The sequence below is a fragment of the Pristis pectinata genome, chromosome 14, assembly GCF_009764475.1.
Source record: "Pristis pectinata isolate sPriPec2 chromosome 14, sPriPec2.1.pri, whole genome shotgun sequence".
NCBI classification, from domain to species: domain Eukaryota; kingdom Metazoa; phylum Chordata; class Chondrichthyes; order Rhinopristiformes; family Pristidae; genus Pristis; species Pristis pectinata.
Window position 1 is genome coordinate 35,506,640 of NC_067418.1, and position 23,948 is coordinate 35,530,587.

At 42.7% G+C, this 23,948-nt stretch overlaps 1 protein-coding gene across 2 annotated transcripts in view; it reads left to right on the forward strand.

Annotated features, from left to right (window-relative positions):
• LOC127577812 (glycogen [starch] synthase, muscle-like) overlaps positions 1–23,948 on the forward strand; it is a 66,436-nt gene that overhangs the window by 24,513 nt on the left and 17,975 nt on the right. For both annotated transcript variants that reach the window (XR_007957442.1, XM_052029392.1), the window contains exons 7-8: positions 5,113–5,233; positions 18,500–18,606. Coding sequence is in view for 1 of the 2 variants with exons in the window: in XM_052029392.1 (XP_051885352.1) it covers positions 5,113–5,233; positions 18,500–18,606 (228 nt within the window). In the remaining variant the exon portion in view is untranslated. The remainder of the gene's footprint in view (positions 1–5,112; positions 5,234–18,499; positions 18,607–23,948) is intronic.

Sequence of the window (23,948 nt, forward strand, 5' to 3'; positions counted from 1 at the left end):
AACCTTTGGGACCTTTCCAGTGGTTGCTGGGCCCTTGCAGAGGTTATTGGATCTTCATCTGCCACAGCTGAGGTATCGGAAGGCTGAAGGAAACCATAGAACCATAGAAAAATACAGCACAATACAGGCCCTTCGGCCCACCATGTCGTGCCGACCTTTAAACCACGCCTAAGTCTATCTAACCTCTTCCTCCCACATATCCCCCTATTTTAAATTCCTCCATATGTTTATCTAACAATCTCTTGAACTTGATCAACGTATCTGCCTCTACCACTACTCCAGGCAGCGCATTCCGTGCACCAACCACTCTCTGTGTGAAAATCTCCCTTGAACTTCCCACCCATTACTTTAAAGCCATGCCCTCTTGTATTGAGCATTGCTGCCCTGGGAAAGAGGCGCTGGCTGTCTACTCTATCTATTCCTCTTAATATTTTGTATACCTCTATCAAGTCTAATTGTCTGCCTTTATTTATAAGGGCAGCAGGGATAAGCCAGGGATCTATAGGCCAATCAGCCAACATAAAAGTTGCTGGAAGAGATTCTGAGGGACAGGATTTATTTGCATTTGGAAAGGCAAGGACTGATAAGGGAGAGTTAGCATGGGAAATCGTGTCTCACAAATTTGATTGAGTTTTTGAAGAGGTGATTGATGAGAGCATGGTGGTAGATGTTGTTTACGTGGACTTTAGCAAGGCCTTTGACAAGGCCCCGCATGATAGGCTGGTTCAGAAGGTTAGAATACGTGGGATCCAGGGTGAGCTAGAAAATTGGTAGTGCAGGTTGGCTTAGTGGTAGTGCAGGGCTGTATTTCAGATTGGAGGCCCGTGACCAATGGTGGGCCACAGGGTTCGTTGCTGGGTCTTTTGTTGTTTGTCACATACACATTAATGATTTGTTTGAGAAGGTAGGTGGTGTGATTAGTAAGTTTGCAGGTAACACCAAAATTGGTGATATAGTAGACAGTGAAGAAGATTGTCTAAGGTTACAACAGGATATTAATCAACTGGGGAAGTGGGCAAGGGAAAGCAAATTTAACTTGGACAAGTGCAAAGTGATGCATTTTGGAAAGTTAAACCAGGGCAGAATGTACACAGTGAATGGCAGGACCCTGGGGTGTATTGTTGAATAGAGAGACCTCGGGATACATGATCCTCTGAATGTGGCAAAACGGGTAGGCAGGTTGGTGAGAAACATGTCTGACCTATTTGCCTTCATCGGCTGAAGCATTAAGTGTAAGAATTGAGATGTAATGTTACAGTTGTGCAAAGTGTTGGTTAGGCCACACTTGGAGCATTGTGTGAAGTTCTGGTCACCACACTACAGGAAGAATGTGAATAAGCTGGAGAGGGTGCAGTAAAGCTTTACAAGGTTGTTGGCTGGATTGGAGGGCTTGAGTTAGAAGGCTGAGGGCTGACATAATAAAGATATAAAAAATTATGAGAGGCATAGATAGGGTAGATAGCCAGTTCTGTTTTCCATGGTAAAAGTGTCTAAAACTAGAAAGCATAGGTTTAAGGTGAAAGGGAGGAGGGTTACTGAAGGGTAAATTTTTCACACAAACAGTAGTTGGTATCTGGAATAAACTGCCCGAGGAGATGGTGAAAGCAAGAACAGTAACAACATCTAAGAGACATCTGGACAGGTACTTGAATGAGAAGGGCATAGTGGGAGATGGAATTAATGCAGGCAAATGGGATTAGTATTGATAGGCATAATGGCATAGACGTGGTGGGCCAGAGAGCCTGTGCCTATGCTGTTCAAGTCTGACTCTGTAACCCTATGGCTGTCCATGATTCTGTGTGATCAGGAAGTGTATTACAAGTTTAAGTAATTCTTCAGTTTCTCTCTTTAAACTGTGCTCTTTGTTGTAGTGAAGAGTAATAACAAGGTGCCCTTTCATTAATGGATACACCACCAAAAATAAGGGCCCAGAATTTGCACAGAGCAGTTCAGTTCCTCTGTATCCTGCAGACTTCTGCAGAAACTGCTCTTACGTCAAGCATTGCCCCGCAAAAACTTCCTCCAGGAAGCCAACTCTGACCTGATTGGCGAGGCCCTGCATAACACATGGCCTTCCAATCATTAACGTCACAGAATTGCTTTGACAGCTGGTTAAGCAAATCCCCTAGGCTAAACCAGTTATTATCTAGCTTGAATGTTTGCAACTAGCTCTGATATTCACAAGCAGTAAAAAAAAATTTTAAACAGCCAAACTATTACATATTACAATGTTAAAATTGTTTAAAAATTATGAATTTTAAATACATATGGGAAAATAACAAAATGATTAAATACATTTAAATGCATACAATTCAAAAGAAAATCAATTGCCTGAAACTAACCTCCCTCCCATACAACAGTTCCTTTCCACTGAATTTTGCAGGCAGATATCTCAGTATGATTGCTGGGAAACTGCAGAAGTTAATGGTGCAGACCTGGACTCCATGATGTCTAACACTGGAGCACAGACAGGATGACAGCAGTGACCAGCTGTAATGGAAGCTCAGAACTTCATGCTTGCAGGTGCCCCTAACATCCGTACAGTTACTGAGCTAAGTGCTGGCACTGGTACACTGTACTGCTTGTCTTTTAGTGGAAGTTTTGGGGCAAATTGTTTTAGTACCTGTGAGTAACCTGATTTTAAAGTCACTGAAAATGACACAAAAATTATGTAAAACAATTCATAGTTTCATGGGTCAGTTTGTTATTGAATGGGAGTGGTTTTTGATCTGAATTTCAGTATCTGTGCACCTAAGAAAATGATCACAATTTGTGGAATCTTCCCAAAGCAGCATTCAATGAAATCTTGCAGTTTTGATGGGGGCGGAACCAGTTTGTAAGAAGGAACCATCTCAAGAAATTTTAGGCATGAGTCAGTGTAAAAGACCACGGAAAACATGAATCAGTGCATAATTTGTGTTTACAACACTCAGTCTATTGCATTGGTTCAGCTGATCATGCCCGGATTGAACACTGGTACCTCACGTGGTGCTTAGGATGCACTCCCAGGAACAGGACCACAAGTGGAATTGGCACTACAAGGGGTCAATATGGCATAAGGTACAGAGAGAGAATGTCACTGACAGTACTGCAGTGCTGGGAACCTGGTTTGAGGGCTCAACAATGAAATGGTTCAAGTGAAATCATTGCCCTGTGGCTCAGAATGAATGTGCAATGACTGCCTGTGATGGCTGAGACTGGGCAGGTTGGAGAGAACGTGCAGTCACTCAGTGGTGAGATGTAGGGCTCCGAGCTGCATGTTGTGAATGTGGGCCATTGCTGGGACTACAGGCACCTGCTCCCCATGTTAATGGATCATCCAGATCCTGCAGTCTCCCTCATCACCGCCTGTAGGACGTGATGGAAGCTGTTGCCATGGAGAAATCTCTGGGATGGGGAGAGCTGTGCAGCCAAAGAGAGGGAGAGACGGCAGCTTCCATCACATCCAACTGAAGGCGAAGAGAGAGACTGCAGAATTCTGCCAGATCCACACTCTCAGCCACACCGCTCAGCCCAGCCCATCCAGCACCCGCCTGCAGCCTCAGCACACTGCCTCAGTGCTTCACATCACACCAAGCCATGTGCCTTTGAGATCAGTGTTTCACTGGTGAGCAAGAGCCAGTGAAAGGCAGGGATTCGCACCAGATTCTAGCACAGCAGCACGCAGCCCAAGCAGGTACCTTTTCTTGAAGTACCTGTCAGTGCTTCGACTCCAGGGCCAAGAGTGCTGCAATGAATCAGTGCTGCAATGAATCAGCGCTGCTGGATTGCGCTAGGCAGGATACTCATGTACTTGCATTACTGGCACAAACAAGTGGAAACCTGACCTGGTTATATCTTACCCACATGATGTAATATAGGTTAACGTGTGTTGTTTCTCTTCTGCACTATCTGCATTTTCCTTCGAGATCAAGTCCTTGCTATATGGGAAATGACGGGAGATAACTTGACTTTCTCCTCGCTGCGCCCTCTCTCCCCAACACACCCCTTTGCACCTCAGTGCACTTCCACTGAAAATGACATTGGACCACCTGATACTAGAAGTACTTCTCTCATACAACACAGTCAATAAAACATTCTCAACTAGTTTGATTCTTTTTACTTTTAGGGTGGAGCTCTTTGGAAAATGGCATGATCTGAAGGTATGAAGACAGTGGGGAGTTTAAATTAGGTTAATTAAATAAACCTGGTGTAAAAACTGGTACAGTAATGGTAATAATGAAAATGAATTGACACAATAAATGCATCTGGTTACAGTGTCCTTCAGGGAAGGAATCTGCATTCTGGTCTGGTCAGGCCTTTATTTGAACCCAGATCTACAGCAACATGGTTACCTCTGAGTAGAAGTGGCTGAGGATGAAACTCAGTTCAGGAGTAGTTTGGGATGGGCACACCTACATTATGTGAATGAGTAAAGAATTAAATAATCCCCCTTCTCTTCACCAACAGGTTGTACTGAGCTGGACAACCACAGCAGGCAGTCCACTCAGCCTTTAGTTAAAATGCCAACAGGGTCAGAGTGACACAAGGATGACTTGGCTGTTAGGCAAAGTGATGGTGGGTATGTAGTGGTAAGTTTTCAGAAGAACCTTCAGTGTCCATTCTCCCCATTTCTGGTAGGTAAGGTCGATTACAATCCCTTTCACTGTGGCTTTGCCACTCTCCCCGGGTAATCAATATAGACTCCATTGCCCTCCAAAGGTTCCTTCGTAAACTTTGTAAAACTTTCCAAGCTCCAATCACTGTCCCTCTGCTAATCTTTCTCCTAGCTATTTTAGTCATAAATGTAAGGTGATGAGGTCTTGTCGCTTACACCCTACTTACAGAAGATAGTCCATCCCTATTTAGTCATTATAGCTGAAAGACCATTATTGGACCTTCACGTTGTCTGCAGCAATCAAAATATCTCAAGCCCCTCCTCGAAACTGGAATTTGCTTTCCCTGCCAATATCTAAGACTGTTTGAAGACAAAGGAGACTCTAATTCTCTTGGTTTTAGCTGCACCCAGGACCAGAGGTGAAACGTTCGTGGCCAACCCACTAGATCATCAGGGAAACCCTGCATGTTTTATCACCATCACATGTTGAAAGATTTGTTGTTCTTCTTCTCCAGATGTCTGAACTTTGACCTAGATAAGACCCTGTTCATTTTCATTGCGGGAAGATACGAGTTCTCCAACAAGGGTGCAGATGTGTTTCTGGAAGCTCTGGCTCGTCTAAATTATCTACTCAAGGTGAGAGGCCAAGACCATTTCTGTTTATCATTTATTTTCAGTCTGAAATTATTTGTTGCAGGTGTGGATTTGGAATCAGGGATTGGCTCATCTCAGTGTCTTGAAAATCTCATACCCCACACATGTCATAGACTGCTGCCAGAATTTCATAAAGTGCTCTCAGTTCTGCAGTAGATTGTGTTGGCAGTAATGGGATTGTTTCCACCAGTTCTCAAACTTAATATCAGGTGTGCGGGTAATGAAAAAGGGGAGAGGAAACTGGACTGAACAGATACTATCAAAAAAAAAGGAAAGTTAATGAATTAAGGAATGGCCTTTGATTGTGCATTCTCTTTCCTTTGTTTTGAGCAGCTGTCAAAGTTGTTTTATCAGTGCAGTGTTTGGCCACAAGATGGCAGCAAACCCCATCATCTCCCTCTGTTGACACAGCCCTGGAGGTGGAACCTCTTCAGATGGTGGTGTTGCTGGATGTTTAATAACTTCTATGCACTGAAATGTGCCAGTTCAGCTTCCTGGGTGTTACAGTATTTCTTGTATTTAGCATGCCGGTAAGGAGAGAGCAAGGGAAATGGACCAAATTCTGCCTCCTCCACTTCTCTGTGATTCTTTAATTTCAATTCTCATCCCCACAGTTACATTTGCCATGCACCCATTCACTTTCATGTGAATTTTTAAATGATGGCTTTGAGTTTCTAAACATTTTTGTCTTTTCTTTTATCAGTCGGATTTACAGCCCCTAAATTTCTATTAGGTTGCGTTGAGACCTTGTGCCAAATCTCGCTGGCTGTGATGCAGAACTGCGGGCATTCAGTCGTTAGAACTTTAAGTCCAGTAAAACAAAAAAAAACTGCAAATTTTTTTGGAAATCTGTAATGAAAACAGAAATTGCTGGAAATGCTCAGCAAGTTGGGCAGCATCTGTGGAGTGAGAAATAGAGATGATGCATCAGGTTAATGACTTTTCATAGAACATCCAGGATCTAAGCCCATGCCCTGTGAATGTGGACTGCACTCCCCTGCACTGAGTGTCTGCTGAGAATCAGAGACCCATGTGTGCACTGAGTGGAGGCTGTTGGCAGCTGCACAGGGGGTCCAGGACTCAGGTTTACTTGCAGAATATGGGCCATGTGCACTGCTCTGGGTTTCCCAGACCTGCTGACAGAAATGGAGACTGTCATTGCATTCAAATGAACAGGCTCAGTATTGCTGGGATTCCCAGCATTACACAGGGGAATCACCTCTCAGATCCTGCACCCAGGAGACCAAGCTTAGGATCAAAGACCTCAATGGCTTCATGGAGTCATACAGCATGGAAATAAATTCTGAGTTGGTGCCAGTCGTCAGGCAGCAATCCTATATTAATTCCATTTTATTGTCCCCACATTTCATAAATTTCCCTCACCACTCACCCGCACACTCGGGGCAATTTACAGTGGCTAATTAACCCACCAACCCACACGTCTTTGGGATGTAGGAGCAAACAGGGTCACAAGGAAAATACGCACACTCAACACAGACAGCACTGGAGGTCAGGATTGACCCAGGTCTCTGGCACTGGGAGGCAATGACTCTACCAGGTGCTTCACTTACAATGGGGATACTGGGTCCGTGGATGAGGATGAAAAGGAAACTTTTAATTAATTTTTTTTTAATTGATTTTATTTCAGTTATGATGGCTTTTAAATGTCTCTGAATGTTGGAGAGTGTTCTGGGGGTGGATCCTCTGAACCGCACATGCCTGAGTCCTGGCCACCTTCTGGACATCATAGCCCAGTTAGTGGATGTGGAGAGAGCAAGTGCACCCTTCCTCATCCGGCCCAGTTAAGAGTGGGTTGCTTGGTACATCGGCCAAGTTCATTTCAGCAGGATCATCCAAAAGAAATAGATTTAACAACCTCTGGTTCATAACTTAGTTTCCTGAAGCTGATTGTGTTTGAGACACCCTCTTCCTATAGTGTGGTGACCTATATAATGGCATAATTAGCCAAGTTACTCCTGTGGCTTACACAATTGTGACTCCCTTTCACCTACAGAGAGAGAACAGAGAGACTTAGAGTTACAGGTACATAATTTCCTGTAAGTGGAGACACGGGTAGAAACGGCAGCAAAGAAGGCATTCGGCACACTTTCATAAGTCAGAGCATTTTGTACAGAAGTTGGGGCATCATATTACAAATGTACAAGACATTGGTGAGACCACACTTGAAGTATTGTGTGCAATTCTGGTTGCCCAGCTATAGGAAGGATGTCACTAACTGGAAAGGGTGCAGAAAAGGTTCCCGAGGATGTTACTGGGACTGGAGGGCTTGGATTATAAGGAAAGGCTGGATAGGCTGGGACTTTGTTTAACTGGAGCATAGGTGACTGAGGGGTGATCTTATTGAGGTATATAAAATCATGAGGGGCATAGATAAGGTGAATGGTTACAGTTTTTTCTGTAGGGCAGGGGAATCTAAAATGAGGGTATATGTTTAATGTGAGGGAGAAAGATTTAAAAGAGAGCTGAGGAGCAGCTACTTCCACACAGAGGGTGGTGCATATATCAAACAAGCTGCCAGAGGAAACTGTAGAGATGGGTACAATGACAACATTTTAAAGATAGGAAAGGTTAATATGGATATGGGTCAAATGCCAGCAAGTGGGACTAGCTCAAGTAGACAGCTTGGTCAGCATGAATGAGTTGGGCCGAAGGGCCTGTTTCTGTGTTGTATTACTCTATGACTCTACTCTCTGTCCTTCTGCCGATGGTGATCACCGCATTGTTTGACCCAGATGGTGGACGAGAGTGGCTTGGGCAGTGTGGGGAGGGAGAAAGACTTGATAAAATTCCATCAGACACCAATGGAAAAGTTACATTTTCTATCAGATTCAGTGCCTTTCTTTAGATAATTGTGGTTAACTGTCTTTGAAACTCTGCACCTGCTTTTTTTTTCTTGATTTAATGAGCGAGACTTCCTGTGATTTTTTTTTAAAAAGTTGTATTTCAGTATTTGTGGACTAGAACTAAAATACATCAGAAACACAATGACCTAGCTCTTTGTGTTTCCATCCTGGCCCCCACACATACTTAATGTTTCTAACTTCTTTTGCGTCAGTTTATCCACCCCCATCTCCACATCCTCTGCCTCCCCCAAATTCCTGCAGTCCTGAGGAATGGCCTGTTACTCAATAAATAACTAATGATTGGTTTCCATACCCAGCCACTTTAAGCAGTGTCACTGGAAAGACAGAGAACTCTTGTTGGATTATAACGTGTTCGATCTACCAACCAAAATCAACCAGCTGAGCATTGAAGGGAACAGGCACTTCTTCTTCACAGCTCAATAGCACACGATAGGAAGTATCTCAACTTAAAGTGCCGTCGGGGCAGTTTGAAAGTACTTCTTTCTAGTTGGGGTTGAGAACTTTGTTACGAGATGAGCTCCAAATGATAAAGTAGAAGATTGGTTGTGAAGAGAGAAAGCTGGCCTTTTTGTTTGAGGATACTAATGTTCATTTAGAAGTCTATTTACACTTTAATGCGTGTTTCTTAATTTCCCGTTCATTCATGAGAAAAAGAGCACGAGGAGGTAGTGTGATCCTGCAAGCCTGCTCCATCAGTGAAGAAGATCATCTGAATCAAATTGAGCCAATGAGGGATAACTGATTAAAGAAGGCCAAGGCAATACCTACTGCTGGAAAAGAAAACCCACACACAGGAAGCACATCATGGTGTTAGTTTTGCCATCAAGAACAAACTTCAATCAAATTTCATAACTACCAACGTAGAATTAATGAAAACTTCATGATTCTTAAAGTCAATCTACAACAGTCACTAGTGCATATGTTCCATCTCTTGGCTGAGGAAGAGCATAAGAGATGTTTTTTTGCCTTCCTCAGTGCAAATTACCAATGGAAATCCTCCTTATTGGAGACTTCATTGTAAGAGTTACTAAGGATTCAGACGTCTGGATGGACACTACTGGTAATGAAGGAATAGGAAAAATTAAATCCTCCTCCTCTGCAAGTCTGCCGAACATGACCTTGTGATTATCAACACAATTTACAGAAAATGTGACAAACATGAGGTCACACAGAAATCCTCCCATTCAAAACACTGGCACCTCTTCAACAGCATCATTGTGAGGTGTTGGGGCCTGAGGGACATTACAATCCCCAGAGTCATTGGGGCAGCACAGTGGCAAACCTAGTAGAGTTTCCACACAGGGCAGGTGATCCAGGTTCGATCCTGACCTGGTGCTGTCTGTGTGGGTTTTGCACATTCTCCCTGTAACTGCACTGGTTTCCTCCCACACCCCAAAGATGCATTTCTAGGTAGATTAATTGGCCACTGTAGATTGCCCCTAGTGTGTAGGTGAGTGGTAGAGTCTTGCGGGGAGTTGATGGGAATGTGGGGAAAACAAAGTGGAATTGTATAGTGTGAATGGGTGATGGATGGTCAGCGTGGATGCATAAGACCATGAGACATAGGAGCAGAAGTAGGCCATTCGGCCCATTGAGTCTGCTCCACCATTTGAGCATGGTTGATTTATTTTTCCCTCTCCACCCCATTCTCTTGCCTTCTCCCTGTAACCTTTGACACCCTTACTAATAAAGAACCTATCAACCTCCACTCTGACTCGGTTGGTCAAAGGTCCTGTTTCCTCACTGTATAAATCCGATTCCTAATGAGGGTGCTGCCAACTGTGGACTGGTCATCAGCTCATGGGATAAACCATGCTCTTCAGGAGAGCCCTAATAAATCACATACAAGCCATACAAAGGGTGTATAACACTCTGCTGTCCCAAGATAGAACATAGAACTGTACAGCACAGTACGGCCCTTCGGCCCATAATGTTGTGCCGACCTATATAAACACCTAGTCCCTGATCAATCTAACCCTTCCCTCCTACACAGCCCAAAACCCTCCATTTTACTTAGTTCCATGTGCCTAGCTAAGAGTCTTTTAAATGTCTCTATTGTATCAGCTTCTACCACCATCCCCAGCAGTGCATTCTAGACACCCACCACACTGTGTGTAAAAAAAAAACAAAAAAAACTACCTCTGACATCTTCCCTAAACTTTCCTCCTCTGACCTTAAACTGATGTCTTCTGGTATTGGCCATTGCCGCCCTGGGGAAAAGATGCTGGCTTTCCACTCTATCTATGCCCCTTGTAATCTTATACACCTCTATCAAGTCACCTCCAACCCTGTGTCGCTCCAAAGGAAAAAGCCCTACCTTGCTCAACCTTTCCTCATAAGACATGTTCTCTAATCCAGGCAGCATCGTGGTAAATCTCTGCTGCACCCTCTCTGAAGCTTCCACATCCTTCTTATAATAAGGTGACCAGAACTGAACACAATCCTTTAAGTGTGGTCTAACCAGAGTTTTATAGAGCTACAACATTACCTCATGGCTCTTGAACTCAATCCCCCGACTAATGAAGGCGAGCACACCACGTGCCGCCTTAACCACCCTATCAACTTGCGCATCAACTTTCAAGGATCTATGGACTTGGACCCCAAGCTCCCTCTGTTCCTCCACACTGCTAAGAATCCTGCCATTAACCTTGTACTGGTTTTCAAGTTTGTTCTTTCAAAGTGCATCACTTCACACTTTTCCAGATTGAACTCTATCTGCCGCTTCTCTGCCCAACTCTGCATCCTGTCTGTATCCCATTGTAGCCTACGACAACCTTCTACACTATCCACAACACCTTCAACCTTCGTGTCATCTGCAAACTTACTAACCCACCCTTCCACTTCCTCGTCCAAGTCATTTATAAAAAATCACAAAGAGCAGGGATCCCAGAACAGATCCCTGCAGAACTCCACTAGTCACCAACCTCCAGGCAGAACAGTCTCCATCTACATGCACCCTCTGCCTTCTGTGGGCAAGCCAATTCTGAATCCATGCAGCCAAGTCTCCATGGATCCCATGCCTCATGACTTTCTAGATGAGCCTACCATGGGGAACCTTGTCAAATGCCTTACTAAAGTCCATATACACCATATACACCACATCCACCACTCTACCTTCATCAAGATCTCAGGATTTTCCATCCTGCTGATTGAAAACTGAGACTTCAAGAGTGAGGATGGCTGGAAGGTCCTGAAAACAGCAGTCCACAGGTATGCACATAATCTCGAGGCTTCTTCATCAAATATTAGCAGCATTGGTTTGACAAAAGTGATGTCCAGATCAAGAACTTCCTCAAGCAAAAAACATAGAACAGGAATAGGCCCTTTGACCCACGATGTTGTAATAAAACATCTAACTGAACTAATCCCTCTGCCTACACAAAATCTATATCCTTCCATTCTCTGCATGTTCATGCACCTATCTAAGAACCTCATAAACACCTCTGTCATATCTGCCTCCACTACCACACTTGGCAGTGCATTCTAAGTACCTTGCACATTCTATGTAAAAAAAATCTTGTGCTGCACATCTCCTTTGAACTTACCCCCCTCACCTTAAATGCATCCCCTCTAGTATTAGACATAAAAAAGAAAGCATTTTGCAAAAGTGGAGAGGGAAGAGTTTCTTGAAGGCAAATCTGGCTCAGAGCAATTGGAGGCACTCGGAGTTTCAAGGGGTTCAGGGTAATCTGTTCCCTCAAAGAGAATGGGTAGGATTGCCAAACTTAGAGCCTTCCAGAGGTCAAGGTGCAGAGAGGGTAGGGTAAGGCAGAAAGGGAAACACATGTCAGGAGTTTAATAGAGAGAAACCCCAGAAGAATGGAGGAATTAAATTGAAAGAAAAATTAAGAAGCAAGAGAAGGGTGTGATTAAAATATTGGCACATGAAATCAATGAAAATAATATTTTATGAGTACATAGGGAGCAAAAGGGTAATTAATGAAAAAGTGGGGATTATCAGTGACCAAAAATGTAACCCGTGTGTGAAAGCAGAGGCTAAATTCTTAATAAACATTTTGCAACCCTTTTCATAAAAGAGCAGATGATGCAGATGCTGTGGTTAAAGCAGATGAATGTGAAATATTGGATTTGACAAACGCATTGAGGAAGGAAGCATTAAAGGGTTGGCATCTTTGAAAATGGATAAATTGCCAGGTTTCAATGAACTAGATCCCAGGCTAGTTAAACTGGAAGTTGCAGTAGCTCGGACGACAATCTTTCAATCCTACCTGGACATAGGAATGGTCCAGAGGATTGGAGGACTGCTAACATTGTACAGTTGTTTTGAAAGGGGGGGGTGAGATAAACAGAGTAATTATAGGCTGCTTTAACCAGCAAGGGGCAAATTATTGGAATCCATTCTAGGGAACAACATAAACCTTCATACATTGAAAGGCAGAAATTAATCAGTGACAGCATTGATTTGTTAAGGGAAGGTCGTGTCTTGACTAACAACCGAATTTTTTGAGCTGGTAACAAAGTGGGCCAGAGTAGACGGTGACTTTGATGTACTGTACGTGGATGTTAGCAAGGGTTTAGACATGGTTCCACAAAGCAGGCTGATCAAAAGGGTAAGTTCCTTTGGGATCCAAGGGCGAGTGACAGTTTGGATCCAAAATTGGTTCAGTGGCAGGAAGGGAAGAGTAGCGGTTGATACCAATGGGATTCCACAGGGCTCTGTGCTTTGGTCCCTTGTTTTTGGAATATATATTAGTGATTTAGACACAAATGTAGGGAGCACGATAAAGCAGTTTGCATGTGATTGACAGTGCGAAGGAAGGCTATAGAGTTCAAGAAGATATCAATGGTCTGATCATTTGGGCAGAGAAGTGGCAAATGGATTTCAGTCTAGAGAAGTGTTAGTTAATGCATTTGGTGGGGGTGTAACAGAGTAACGGAAAATACAATAAACGGAAGGGTATTGAGTGCTGTGGAAGAATAAAACCTAAACAGATCCTTAAAGTTAACACAACTGGTCATTAAAATAGTTAAAGAGGAATGGGGGTTCCTTTCTTAGTGAAGGAAGGTTTTGTTCAAACTATATCCAGCATTAGTTTTCTCTGGTTCTCATAAATGATGCAGTGAAAGATTGAGGGAAATCCAAGTTTATAGACAGGCATAGCACACAGAGCAGCTTCAGTGTTAAGGAGGCCAGCAATGACCAAGCTCTCGTGTAAAACTCCATTATGCTCCCAGGATGGCATCACACTCCTCAAGAATGAGACCATCAAAGTGGATCCAAACACTCCTCCACAGAGCTGTGGGTAAGAGATAGTACCACTGAATCCATACCACAACACCCAACAGAAACCCATCTATCCAAATGTCCATCCCTTAATGATCTATGTAGTTCCATCAAGATGCTGAGAAACAATAAAGACTCTGTCCATACAGCATTGTAGTGGGATCTTCAAAGCTGGGGAGAGGCTTTGATTTGAAGACTCCACAGCCTCGTGGTTAAATTCTGGAATTATGAAGAAATTCCTGCTAATCTGAGGAACACTAAAATCAGCAACTTCAGAGAGTGGGATCGGTCTGACTGTGGCCACCACCATGACATGTCTCTAACCTGCTGGGAAACTTCTTACCAGAATCCTCTTGGACCGACTTCCTTCCCTTCTGAAGGAACTCTATTGAAGCTTCACTGCAGCTTTAGACCAATAAGTGGAACTACTAACATGACCTTTCTGACCAGCCAAAACTATAAAGATGTTTAGAATAACAACAGGAACTGTCTGTGGCTTTCAGTGACCTCTCCAAGGCCTTGGACTCTATCAACTGTGAAATCTTGTGGCAACTGCTGCTGAAGTTTGACTGCCCACAAAGTTCATTAACATCCTGAGTCTCCTGTGTCATTCTGCAATTCCCACGTTCTTATGCAGAGGTTCAGAGATGGGTCCTGTTCCTATCAGCACGGAAGTCGAGCAAGGCTGTTATTGTCCCAAACTATTTTCCATTTATTTTCCAGTCATCCTGTTCCTCATCAGTGACCATCTCCCACCAGACATTACCATACAGTACCGAATAGATGGAAGCTTTACAACCTTCCTGTGTGCATGCAAAGTATTGGTATTGGTTTATTATTGTCACTTGTACCGAGGTACAGTGAAAAACTTGTCTTGCATACCGATCATACAGGTTCATTACACAGTGCAGTTACATTGAGTTAGTACAAAGTGCATTGATGTAGTACAGGTAAAAACAATAACAGTACAAAGTGTCACAGCTACAGAGAAAGTGCACTGCAATAAGGTGCGAGGTCACAACAAGGTAGATCGTGAGGTCATAGTCCATCTCATTGTATAAGGGAACTGTTCAATAGTCTTTTCACAGTGGGGTAGAAGCTGTCCTTAAGTCTGGTGATATGTGCCCTCATGCTCCTGTATCTTTCTACCCGATGGAAGAGGAGAGAAGAGAGAATGTCCCGGGTGGGTGGGGTCTTTGATTATGCTGGCTGCTTCACCAAGACAATGAGAGGTAAAGACAGAGTCCAAGGAGGGGAGGCTGGTGTCCATGATGTGCTGGGCTGTGTTCACAACTCTGCAGATTGTGCCATTGTTACACACACAAAGGAAGATACACAAATCAACTTCTTTTCATACTCAGCATCAATATTGAGGAAGTAGTTACATCAACCTGGACAGCCCACACTTCTGCCACTTATCAAGCTCGTTGAACAGGCACAGGAAAACATGGAACACCATTTTACCTGGATAGTTTTCTTTCCCAGTAAGCAAATGTTGACAGTGGTATTCAGCACAGAATCAGGTGTACACAGGTCTGTCAGTGGGAAACTGACTCAGGGTTGTTCACAACTGCAGCCTTCAGATCTTAGCCAAGCTTTCTGTGTACAATGTGTAAGTTTGTTACTCATACTTTGTAAGTTTTTTACACAGAGAGTGGTGGGTGCCTGGAATACATTGCCAGGGGTTGTGGTGGAGGCAGATACGATAGGGGCGTTCAAGAGGCTCTGAGATAGGCACATGCATGTGCAGGAAATGGAGGGAAATGGACATTGTGCAGGCAGAAGAGATTAGTTTAGTTGGGCATTTGATTACTAATTTAATTAGTTTAGAAAAGGCCCTGTTCCTGTGCTGTACTGTTCTATGTTCTAATGCTATGGTTATACCAACTCTCCTTTATGTCTACAAAGCCTGGGTATTGTATCAAAAATAGCAAGGGACCCTTTGATTGGTACCATTAGTGCTGCCTTTGACAAATCCTCAGAATCAACTGGGAAGACCACCCCACAAATGCCAGTGTCCCTTCAAAAGCCAACACTACCAGTATTGATATCATGCTTACTAAACACCAGGCTACACTGTACTGGTCACTGCATGTGCATGTAAGATGAGAACTTCCCCAAACAAGTTCATTTTCAGATGATGTCCTCTAAATCCTAGACACCCCAAACAGCAGAAATTGTTTCTCTTTATCCTGTCTGTTCCCTCACTATCTTGAAATTTTTGACCCAATCATCTCCTAACTTTTTAAATTCCGGGGAATACAACCCTTGGTTTGAGTAATCAATTTCAGGTATTATTCTGGCAAATTTACACTGTACAGTCTCTAATGCCTGCATATACTTCCTAAACTGTGGTGTCCAGAACTGAATGCAATTCCACAGGTGTGTTCTCACTAAGGCTACAGCATGACTTCCACCCAGTTGTACTCTGGTCCTCTTGACATGAAGGCTAGACATTGATATTTTACATATATATCTGTCCATGTCATTTTAATAGTCTGTGTCTGATGTTAAAGCATGTTGAGAAATACAGTGTTGATTTCAATTGATGACAAATGGATAGGTGATATTCTAATTAAAGTGAGTCATTCTGCTTCTTTGCCTGATGGAGTCAAAGAGATATACACCAAGGAAACAGGCCCTTCAGCCCACTGAGTCTGTACCACCCATCAAGCACCCATTTTTACATTAATCCTATCCTGACCCATTTTATTCTCTCATTCCCATCAACTAATCCCCCACTCCCACCACACCCACTACAGAATCTGCCACTCATCTACACACTAGGGATAATTTACAGGAGCCAATTATCCTACCAACCCACATGTTTTTGGGATTTGGGAGGAAACTGGAGCACCCGGAGGAAATCCAACCACGTTATACATGCACTTGGCTGAGAAGTGTCTGTAAGCCAGTAGAATGAAAGTCTGGGAGGTGCTGTCGGAGTAACTACCAATGGTGGAGGTAATGAAAGCTTAGGGTAGTTGATGGAATGGTTTGGACAATGATGGTTGTTTCAATCAATGTAATTGAGGCAAAAAATAGTAACCACAGGTAATTCAGTGGTGGAAAGAATTCTAGAAACAAAAACCAGAGGTAGAATTAGCAGTCACTCAAACAACTATGGATTGATTAGAGAAAGCCAGCGTGGATTGGTTAAAGGCACATTGTGTCTAACTAATTTCACAGAGTTTTTTGATGAAATAACAGTGAAAGGATTAATGAAGGAATTATGATATATATGGACTTCCAAGAGGCATTTGATAAAGTGTCACTTTGTAGACTAGTCATTAAAATTGAAGATCATGGAATAAAAGGGGTTGTAGCAGCATGGTTAGGAAATTGGCTGAGCAACAGGAAGGTGAGAGAAGTGTTGCAAGATTGTGTCTTGGACTGTGTCCAGGATGTACAGTGGAGTTCCCCAGATCTACTGTTTTTCTTAATACAGGCAACCCTCACATTATGACTGTTCCAGTAACAGAAATTCATCCTTACAGAATTCACAAACCATGACCCAAAAATTTGAGACAGAATAATGTTTGCTCTCATGGATCTTATTATTTTTTTCAACTCATGTTTCTTGACACATGCACAGATGACACATTATGGAAAATCACAACACGGACTGTTTTCTAGGAACACAACCTCCCCTCCCCTGCCCTGTAACACAGGGGGTCACCTGCATATGTTAACACATTGGGCTTGGATGTACATTGCACAGTTTTGAGATTTACAGATGGCACAAAATTTGGAGGCTTAATGAATTGTGACAAGCATATTAACAGATTTTAAGAGGACATATGGGAGCTAGTGGTGTGGGCAGATAGTTGGCAGATGAAAAGTAATGTGGAGAAATATGAAGTGTTGTATTTTGATATCAGCATCTACAGGAGGCGCTGCCTCAAGGAGGCAGCATCTAACTTCAAGGATCCCCACCATCTGGGTCATGCCCTCTTCCTGCTGCTACCGCCAGGCAGGAGGTACAGAAGCCTGAAGTCCCACACTGCCAGGTTCAGCTACTCTCCTACAACCATCAGGTTCTTGAACCTACCTGCACAACCCTAACCCTACTTTCGCAGTGGAACACTACAGACCACCTCTTGCACTTCCACAGACTTCTCTTCGATTGTGTCTTTTTTTTGCACTATGGTGGTGTTTTTGCACACTTTCTTAATGTATGGTTTTTTTAATATAATTATTGTATAGTTTATATTCTGTGTGTTGTCTGTACCTACATGCCTGTGATGCTATTGCAAGCAAGTTTTTCATTGTACTGAATGTTACTCTACTTGTGCACATAACAATAAACTTCACTTGGTAGGAAGAAAGAGAAGAAACGAAGTAAACTGGCGGGCACATTTCTAAAAGGGATACATGAAGAGAGACATTTAGGGGAATATGTGCATAGTTTGTTGAAAGTGGCAGGGCAGGTTGAGAAAGGGATTTAAAAGGCAGATTTAGTCCTGGTGGTTGACCACAACTGAAGTATCATGTCCAGTTCTGGGCTCCACACTTTAGGGAAGCTGTAAAGGCTTTAGAGAGGGTGCAGGAGATTTACTGGATTGATTCCTGGGTTGGGTTGTTCTCGGTTGCAAAGGGATCTGATGCATAAAATCATGAAGGATATAGGCATAAATAAAACTGTTTCCATTGGTAAGAGGGTCAAGAACCAGGGAACATAGAATGAAGTAATAAGCAAAAGAACCACAAGTGGCATGAGAAAAAACTTTGACAAGCAGAGGGAGTTTAGGGTCTTGTGAGCACTGGCAGGAACGCCAGGAATAGAAGTAGAGGCAGATTCAATGATAGCATTTAGAATAGAGCTGGATGAGTGAAAGAATTTGCAAAGCAATTTAGGAGAAAATGGAGAGTGTATTGGCTGGATTGTTCTTACCTTAAGTTCTACGTACTTGACAGACCAAATGGCTTTTTTGCTTATTGTACTCTTGCAAGAAGTTTGTAATGGAGTCCTTAGAGGAAGTGGGATGAGAGGAAATATTATCAAGTTAGACTGTGGACTCTGAGTTTATGATGGAACCAATGTTGTAAATGATGACTTACATCAGCAAACAGGGGAATGGCTTACTTAATGTCTCTGCTTCTCTGCACCCAAAACAGGCAAACCGTAGTGAGGTAACTGTAGTTGCATTTTTCATCATGCCTGCGAAGACCAATAACTTCAATGTTGAAACTCTCAAGGGGCAAGCAGTACGGAAACAGCTTTGGTAAGCAAAGTACATTTTTCCAATGGTCCCTAGAAATAATGCAGATATTCCTTGTAAAAACTACTCAAATGTTGAACAAATGTAAGCTCATTTTAAAAAATGTAATTGTGATATTTGAGCCTTAATGAAATCAGAAAAGGCTGGAAACACGCAGTAGATCAGACAGCATCTGTGGAGAGAGAAACAGAGCCGACGTTTCAAGTCTAGGGCCCTTGATCAGAATGCTTGAGCACAATATCTACAAATGAAGATGCTAACAAAAGACTAAGAATAACTTGAAGACCAATGCACATACTTAATTTTCTTCAGAGATGAAAATGTACTGTTATTTAAATTTCTTTCAGAACTTGAATTCACAGCAGTAAGGTGCTTTCCACAGACACACCAAGGGGTAAATCTTAATTTTGTGCAGTGGTGCAGGCTGGGTCAGAAGGCCACCTTGCATCTCCCCTAACTTTATTGAAACTGAATGTAATGCAGGCTGTCAGCTCTCCATCACTTATTCTTGACTATCTCAGAAAAGTTTATTCCCTGACCTTTAACTAAAAGCTGTGTCCTGATATATCCTGTGGATGGGATTGTATGCTGGTCTCTAATTATGCATGATTTCCATTTCCTGGCAGGAGCTAAACAGGTGAGGAGCAGAGCCCAACTGTGGTAGCCAACCAGGATCTTGTCCCAACTTCTGGGCTTCCCCTAATTTTCGTGGAACAATTCTCATAGCTTACTGCTCAGTGCTTGGAGGCCAAGAGCATCTAGATTGTAGCAAAGGACACATTTTTTTGCAGGCAGGCCATGGATGCAGCAATATGGAGTTCCAGAAAGATGTCTGCGGAAGGGAGAAGTTGCCCAAAGCCCTGCGGTTTTTCAGGTGCAAATAAACTTATAGATGTAGTTTCTACACAATTAACCAGCAGATGCTGAGGCAGGTTTTGAAGAATCATGTCGAGGGACATCACCACATTATTTCCGGGAATGGGCTGTAACAAGGAAAAATTGTAATGGTTTCAGTGTGAGTACCAAGGTTGAGCACCCCTTCATATTTCTCGTTTCTTCTATGGTTGCAACACACCTCATCTCTGCCTTTGCATAGTCAGTCATTTCCTTCCCCACTTCCTGTGGCTGTCCGTGAATCATCAGCAAAAACTCATTGCACCTACTCTTGCACTGCTTTCTTTCACTGTGTGCACGGTGCATGCATGGTGAAAATTGAAAGCCCATACCCCTTACTAATTCCACTCTGGCAGGATATGTTCACATTTAACAGCAGATGGATAACCACCAGGCCCTGCCATCTTGCAAACCCTTAGTGTTGTGGAAAAGGTCACCACTGACATCATAAGAGATAGTGGTGAATATTGGAACTAACATAACTGGAGGCCTGTCATAGCAGGGCTTGTTGGCGCCTTGCCCAATCTGTTTCTACTTAACCTTCTCCAATACCTCCTGATGATGAACCTTGGTACTAGATTGTCCAGCAGCTGCCCTGCTACTGTCTGCCTTCTCGGTTATACCCAAGGCACTGCCTTTTATCTTTTTTTTCTGCCACTATGAATAGCTGGACTTTAGTGCCCATGGAGAGGCTGATGATTTCATATTTCATATTTTTATGACATAGGAGTAAGTTATTAGGCCCACCAAGTCTGTGCTGTCTCTTAGAATATACCCATCAATCCCATTCCCCCCACTTATTTTCCTATAACCTATTCCCCCTTGCATGCTCATCACATTTTTCTAAGAATATGTTGGTATTTTTCATGGACCTTGATGCTCAGCCAGTAACAGAGTTTCCAAGAGTTTGCCTGCTCTTTAGCAGTCATCAGACCAGTTTGGCATCACATCCCAATTCTTGACAACAGAGATGGTCCACACTGGTGCATTCAGCTAATTCTGAGTAAAATTATTGCCATCTCCAGGTCTTTTTAAAGATTTGCACCGTTCAACTTTTCTTTCAAATCTTTTCCATTAGCTTTTTCTGATGATAAATTCCTGTGTTGCTTTTTCATGAGTTTTGCCTACACAGATTCAGTCCTTTGCTTGAACTACCTGCATCTGAGTTCCCACAATTCTCTCAGTGCTTTTCAGAAAAACTTCTTCTTTGCTTTTTACTGTGGTTTTAAAACATGATAATATCCGAAATAAGGGTTTAAACAATTGGAAAATATCAACTGTTAGATTTTTATGCACCCTATGAATTTATGATCCAAGAGAAACAGAAGTGCAAAGAATGACTCTCACATCATACAAACAATTAAGACTTTTCAGAACAAGTTACAGTACAATAAAAATTGATGTGGGAGAAAGGATTCATAATTGTTTCTTATTAACATAAATCAACACTTATATGAGCTGTGAGTGTGAGGAAATGTGGGGAAGGTGAAATATGGGGAAGGGGAGGGTTTAAACTAATATGTTAGGGAGATGGGAATCCATAAGATAAGATTTCTTTATTAGTATGTACAGTATATCAAAACACACAGTGAAATGTATCTTTGCATAGAAAGTTCTGGGGGCAGCCCACAAGTGTCGCCACACTTCTGGCACCAACATAGCATGCCCACAACTTCCTAACCCGTAAGCCTTTGGAACGTGGTAGGAAACCGGAGCACCTGGAGGAAACCCACACAGTCATGGGGAGAACGTACAAACTCCTTACAGACAGCGGCCGGAATTGAATCTGGATCGCTGGTGCTGTAATAGCATTATGCTAACCGCTGCACTACCGTGCCTGCCCATGCAGAAAGACAGAGGGAAACAAAGCAAAGACCAGAGCAAAAGTTAGAAAAGAGAGAAGTAAGAGTGGAGTACTGAAAAACCAAACGCAAAGGACACAAGGTTACTAGATTCTAAAAGGACAATGAGTGTAAGGGCATTTTTTCTGAATGCCCGTAGTATTCGAAACAAGGCCAGTGAACTTGTGGCACAAATCAGTACAAAGGGGTGTGATTTAGTGGCCATTACAGAAACATGGTTGCAGGATGGAGATGAGTGAAAATTAAATATCCAAGGGTATCAGGTAATACAGAAGGATAGGCAGGAAGGTAAGGGAGGTGGGGTAGCACTCTTAATTAAGAATGAGAACAGGGCAGTAGTGAGAGACGATATAAGATCTAAGGAGCAGAATGTTGAGTCCATCTGGGTAGAGATTAGGAATAGTAAAGGGAAATAGTAAAGAGATTAGGAATAGTAAAGGGAAAAAAATCACTGGTGGGAGTTGTCTATTGGCCACCGAATATAACATTACAGTGGCACAGGCATTAAACCAAGAAATATTTGATGCATGTAAGAATGGAACGGCAGTTGTCATGGGGGACTTTAACTTCCACATAGATTGGGCAAATCAAGTTGCTCAAGGCAATCTTGAGGAGGACTTAAGAGAATGCATCCATGATAGCTTTCTTGAACAGCATGTTAGTGAACCTACAAGGGAAAATGCTATCTTAGATCTGGTCCTGTGCAATGAGACAGGTAAAATTAATGATCTTGTCGTTAGGGATCCTCTTGGAAAGAGAGATCATAGTATGATTGAATTTGTCATACAAATGGAGAGTGCAATCGTTTGATCTAAAATTGGTATATTACACCTAAACAAGGGAGACTACAACAGGATGAGGGAGGAGTTGGCTAGCATAGACTGGAAACACAGGCTATGTGGTGGGACAGTTGAGGAACAGTGGAAGACTTTCAAAGAGATTTTTCACGGTGCTTAACAAAAGCAAGGATAGTAAGGGTGGGGAGAGCCAGCCTTGGATAACTAAGGAAATAAAAGAAGGCATCAAGCTAAAAGCTCATGCATACAAAGTCACCAAGAGTAGTGGGAAACTGGAAGATTGGGAAAACTTTAGAAAGCAACAAAGAACCACAAAGCAAGCAATAAGGAAAGGAAAGATAGATTATGAAAGTAAACTAGCACAAAATATAAAAACAGTAAAAGTTTTCATAATTACGTAAAGTGGAAAAGGGTGGCTAAAGTGAACATAGGTCCCTTGGAAGATGAGAAGGAATTAATATTGGGTAATGTGGAAATGGCCGAGGCCTTGAACAGCTATTTTGTGTTGGTCTTCACGGTAGAGGACATGTCTAACATGCCAAAAAGAGATGTTATGGATGCAATGGGAGGTGAGGACCTTGATGCAGTCACTGTCACTAAAGAGGTAGTGATGAGTAAACTAGTGGGCCTAAAGGTAGACAAGTCCCCTGATCCTGATGGGATGCATCCCAGAGTACTGAAAGAAATGGCGAAAGTTTATAGTGGAGGCCTTTGTAATAACTTACCAAAATTCTCTGGACTCTGGTCAGGTCCCAGCAGATTGGAAGACAGAGAATGTCATGCCACTGTTTAAAAAAGGATGTAGGCAAAAGGCAGGTAACCAGGGGTTGTTGAATCTGTGGAATTCATTGCCACAGATGGCTGTGGAGGCCAAGTCATTGGGTATATTTAAAGCTGCGGTTGATAGGTTCTTGCTTAGTAAGGGCGTCAAAGGTTACAGGGAGAAGGCAGGAGAATGAGGTTGAGAGGGAAAAGTAAATCATCCATGATCGAATGGCGGAGCAGACTCGAAGGGGCGAATGGCCTATGTCTTATGGTGTTATGAGTGAATGGACGAAAAGGTAACAGATAGAATTTAATGTCAGTGAATGTGAGATGGTACATTTCGGCTTTAAAGAAAGTAGAGCCTTTCTCCTTACTTGTACCATGGATTAAACAGTTTAACATGAACCTCCAGCAGCTAGTTCTATTTTGAAAGGTCACTATGAAACATTACCTGTGTTTCCCTCTCCACAGAAGCTGCCTGACTTACTGAATGTTTTCAACATTTTCTGTTTACATGTTAGGTTTCTGATGAAATGTGAAGACACTGAAGCTTTAACCATCCAGGCTACCTTGGTCGTCATCTTTTGTTTTATTCACCCTGACAGATTTCCTTCTCACAGGAAGATGTTCCACGTTTCCCCACTCCCCCTGCTCTGCTGGTGCTCATTCGGTCACTATGATCTCCCAGTACTCACAATGCCATTCTAGCCAATTTGCTGTCAGACTTTACCTGATTTGACAAACCTTCTAAAAAGCTTTCTGTTTGACTGTGCCTTTAATTCTTTCCAACATATTCCCTCTTCCCCTCTGTTGCTGCAAACACTTTTCTTTCCTCTGAAAGGTAAATCACTTTGAGATATCTTCCTGCAAGCAATTACCATTATAAAAACAAAGCATTTTTTATATTAGGATTCATCTGGAAGTAACTTACCAACGTTTAACTATGAGTTAGGCAGTGGATAAATAAACAGCAAAGTTAGTTTCTCTTTCTGGTGACTACCTGTCTGATAGAAGGTACAATTTGGAG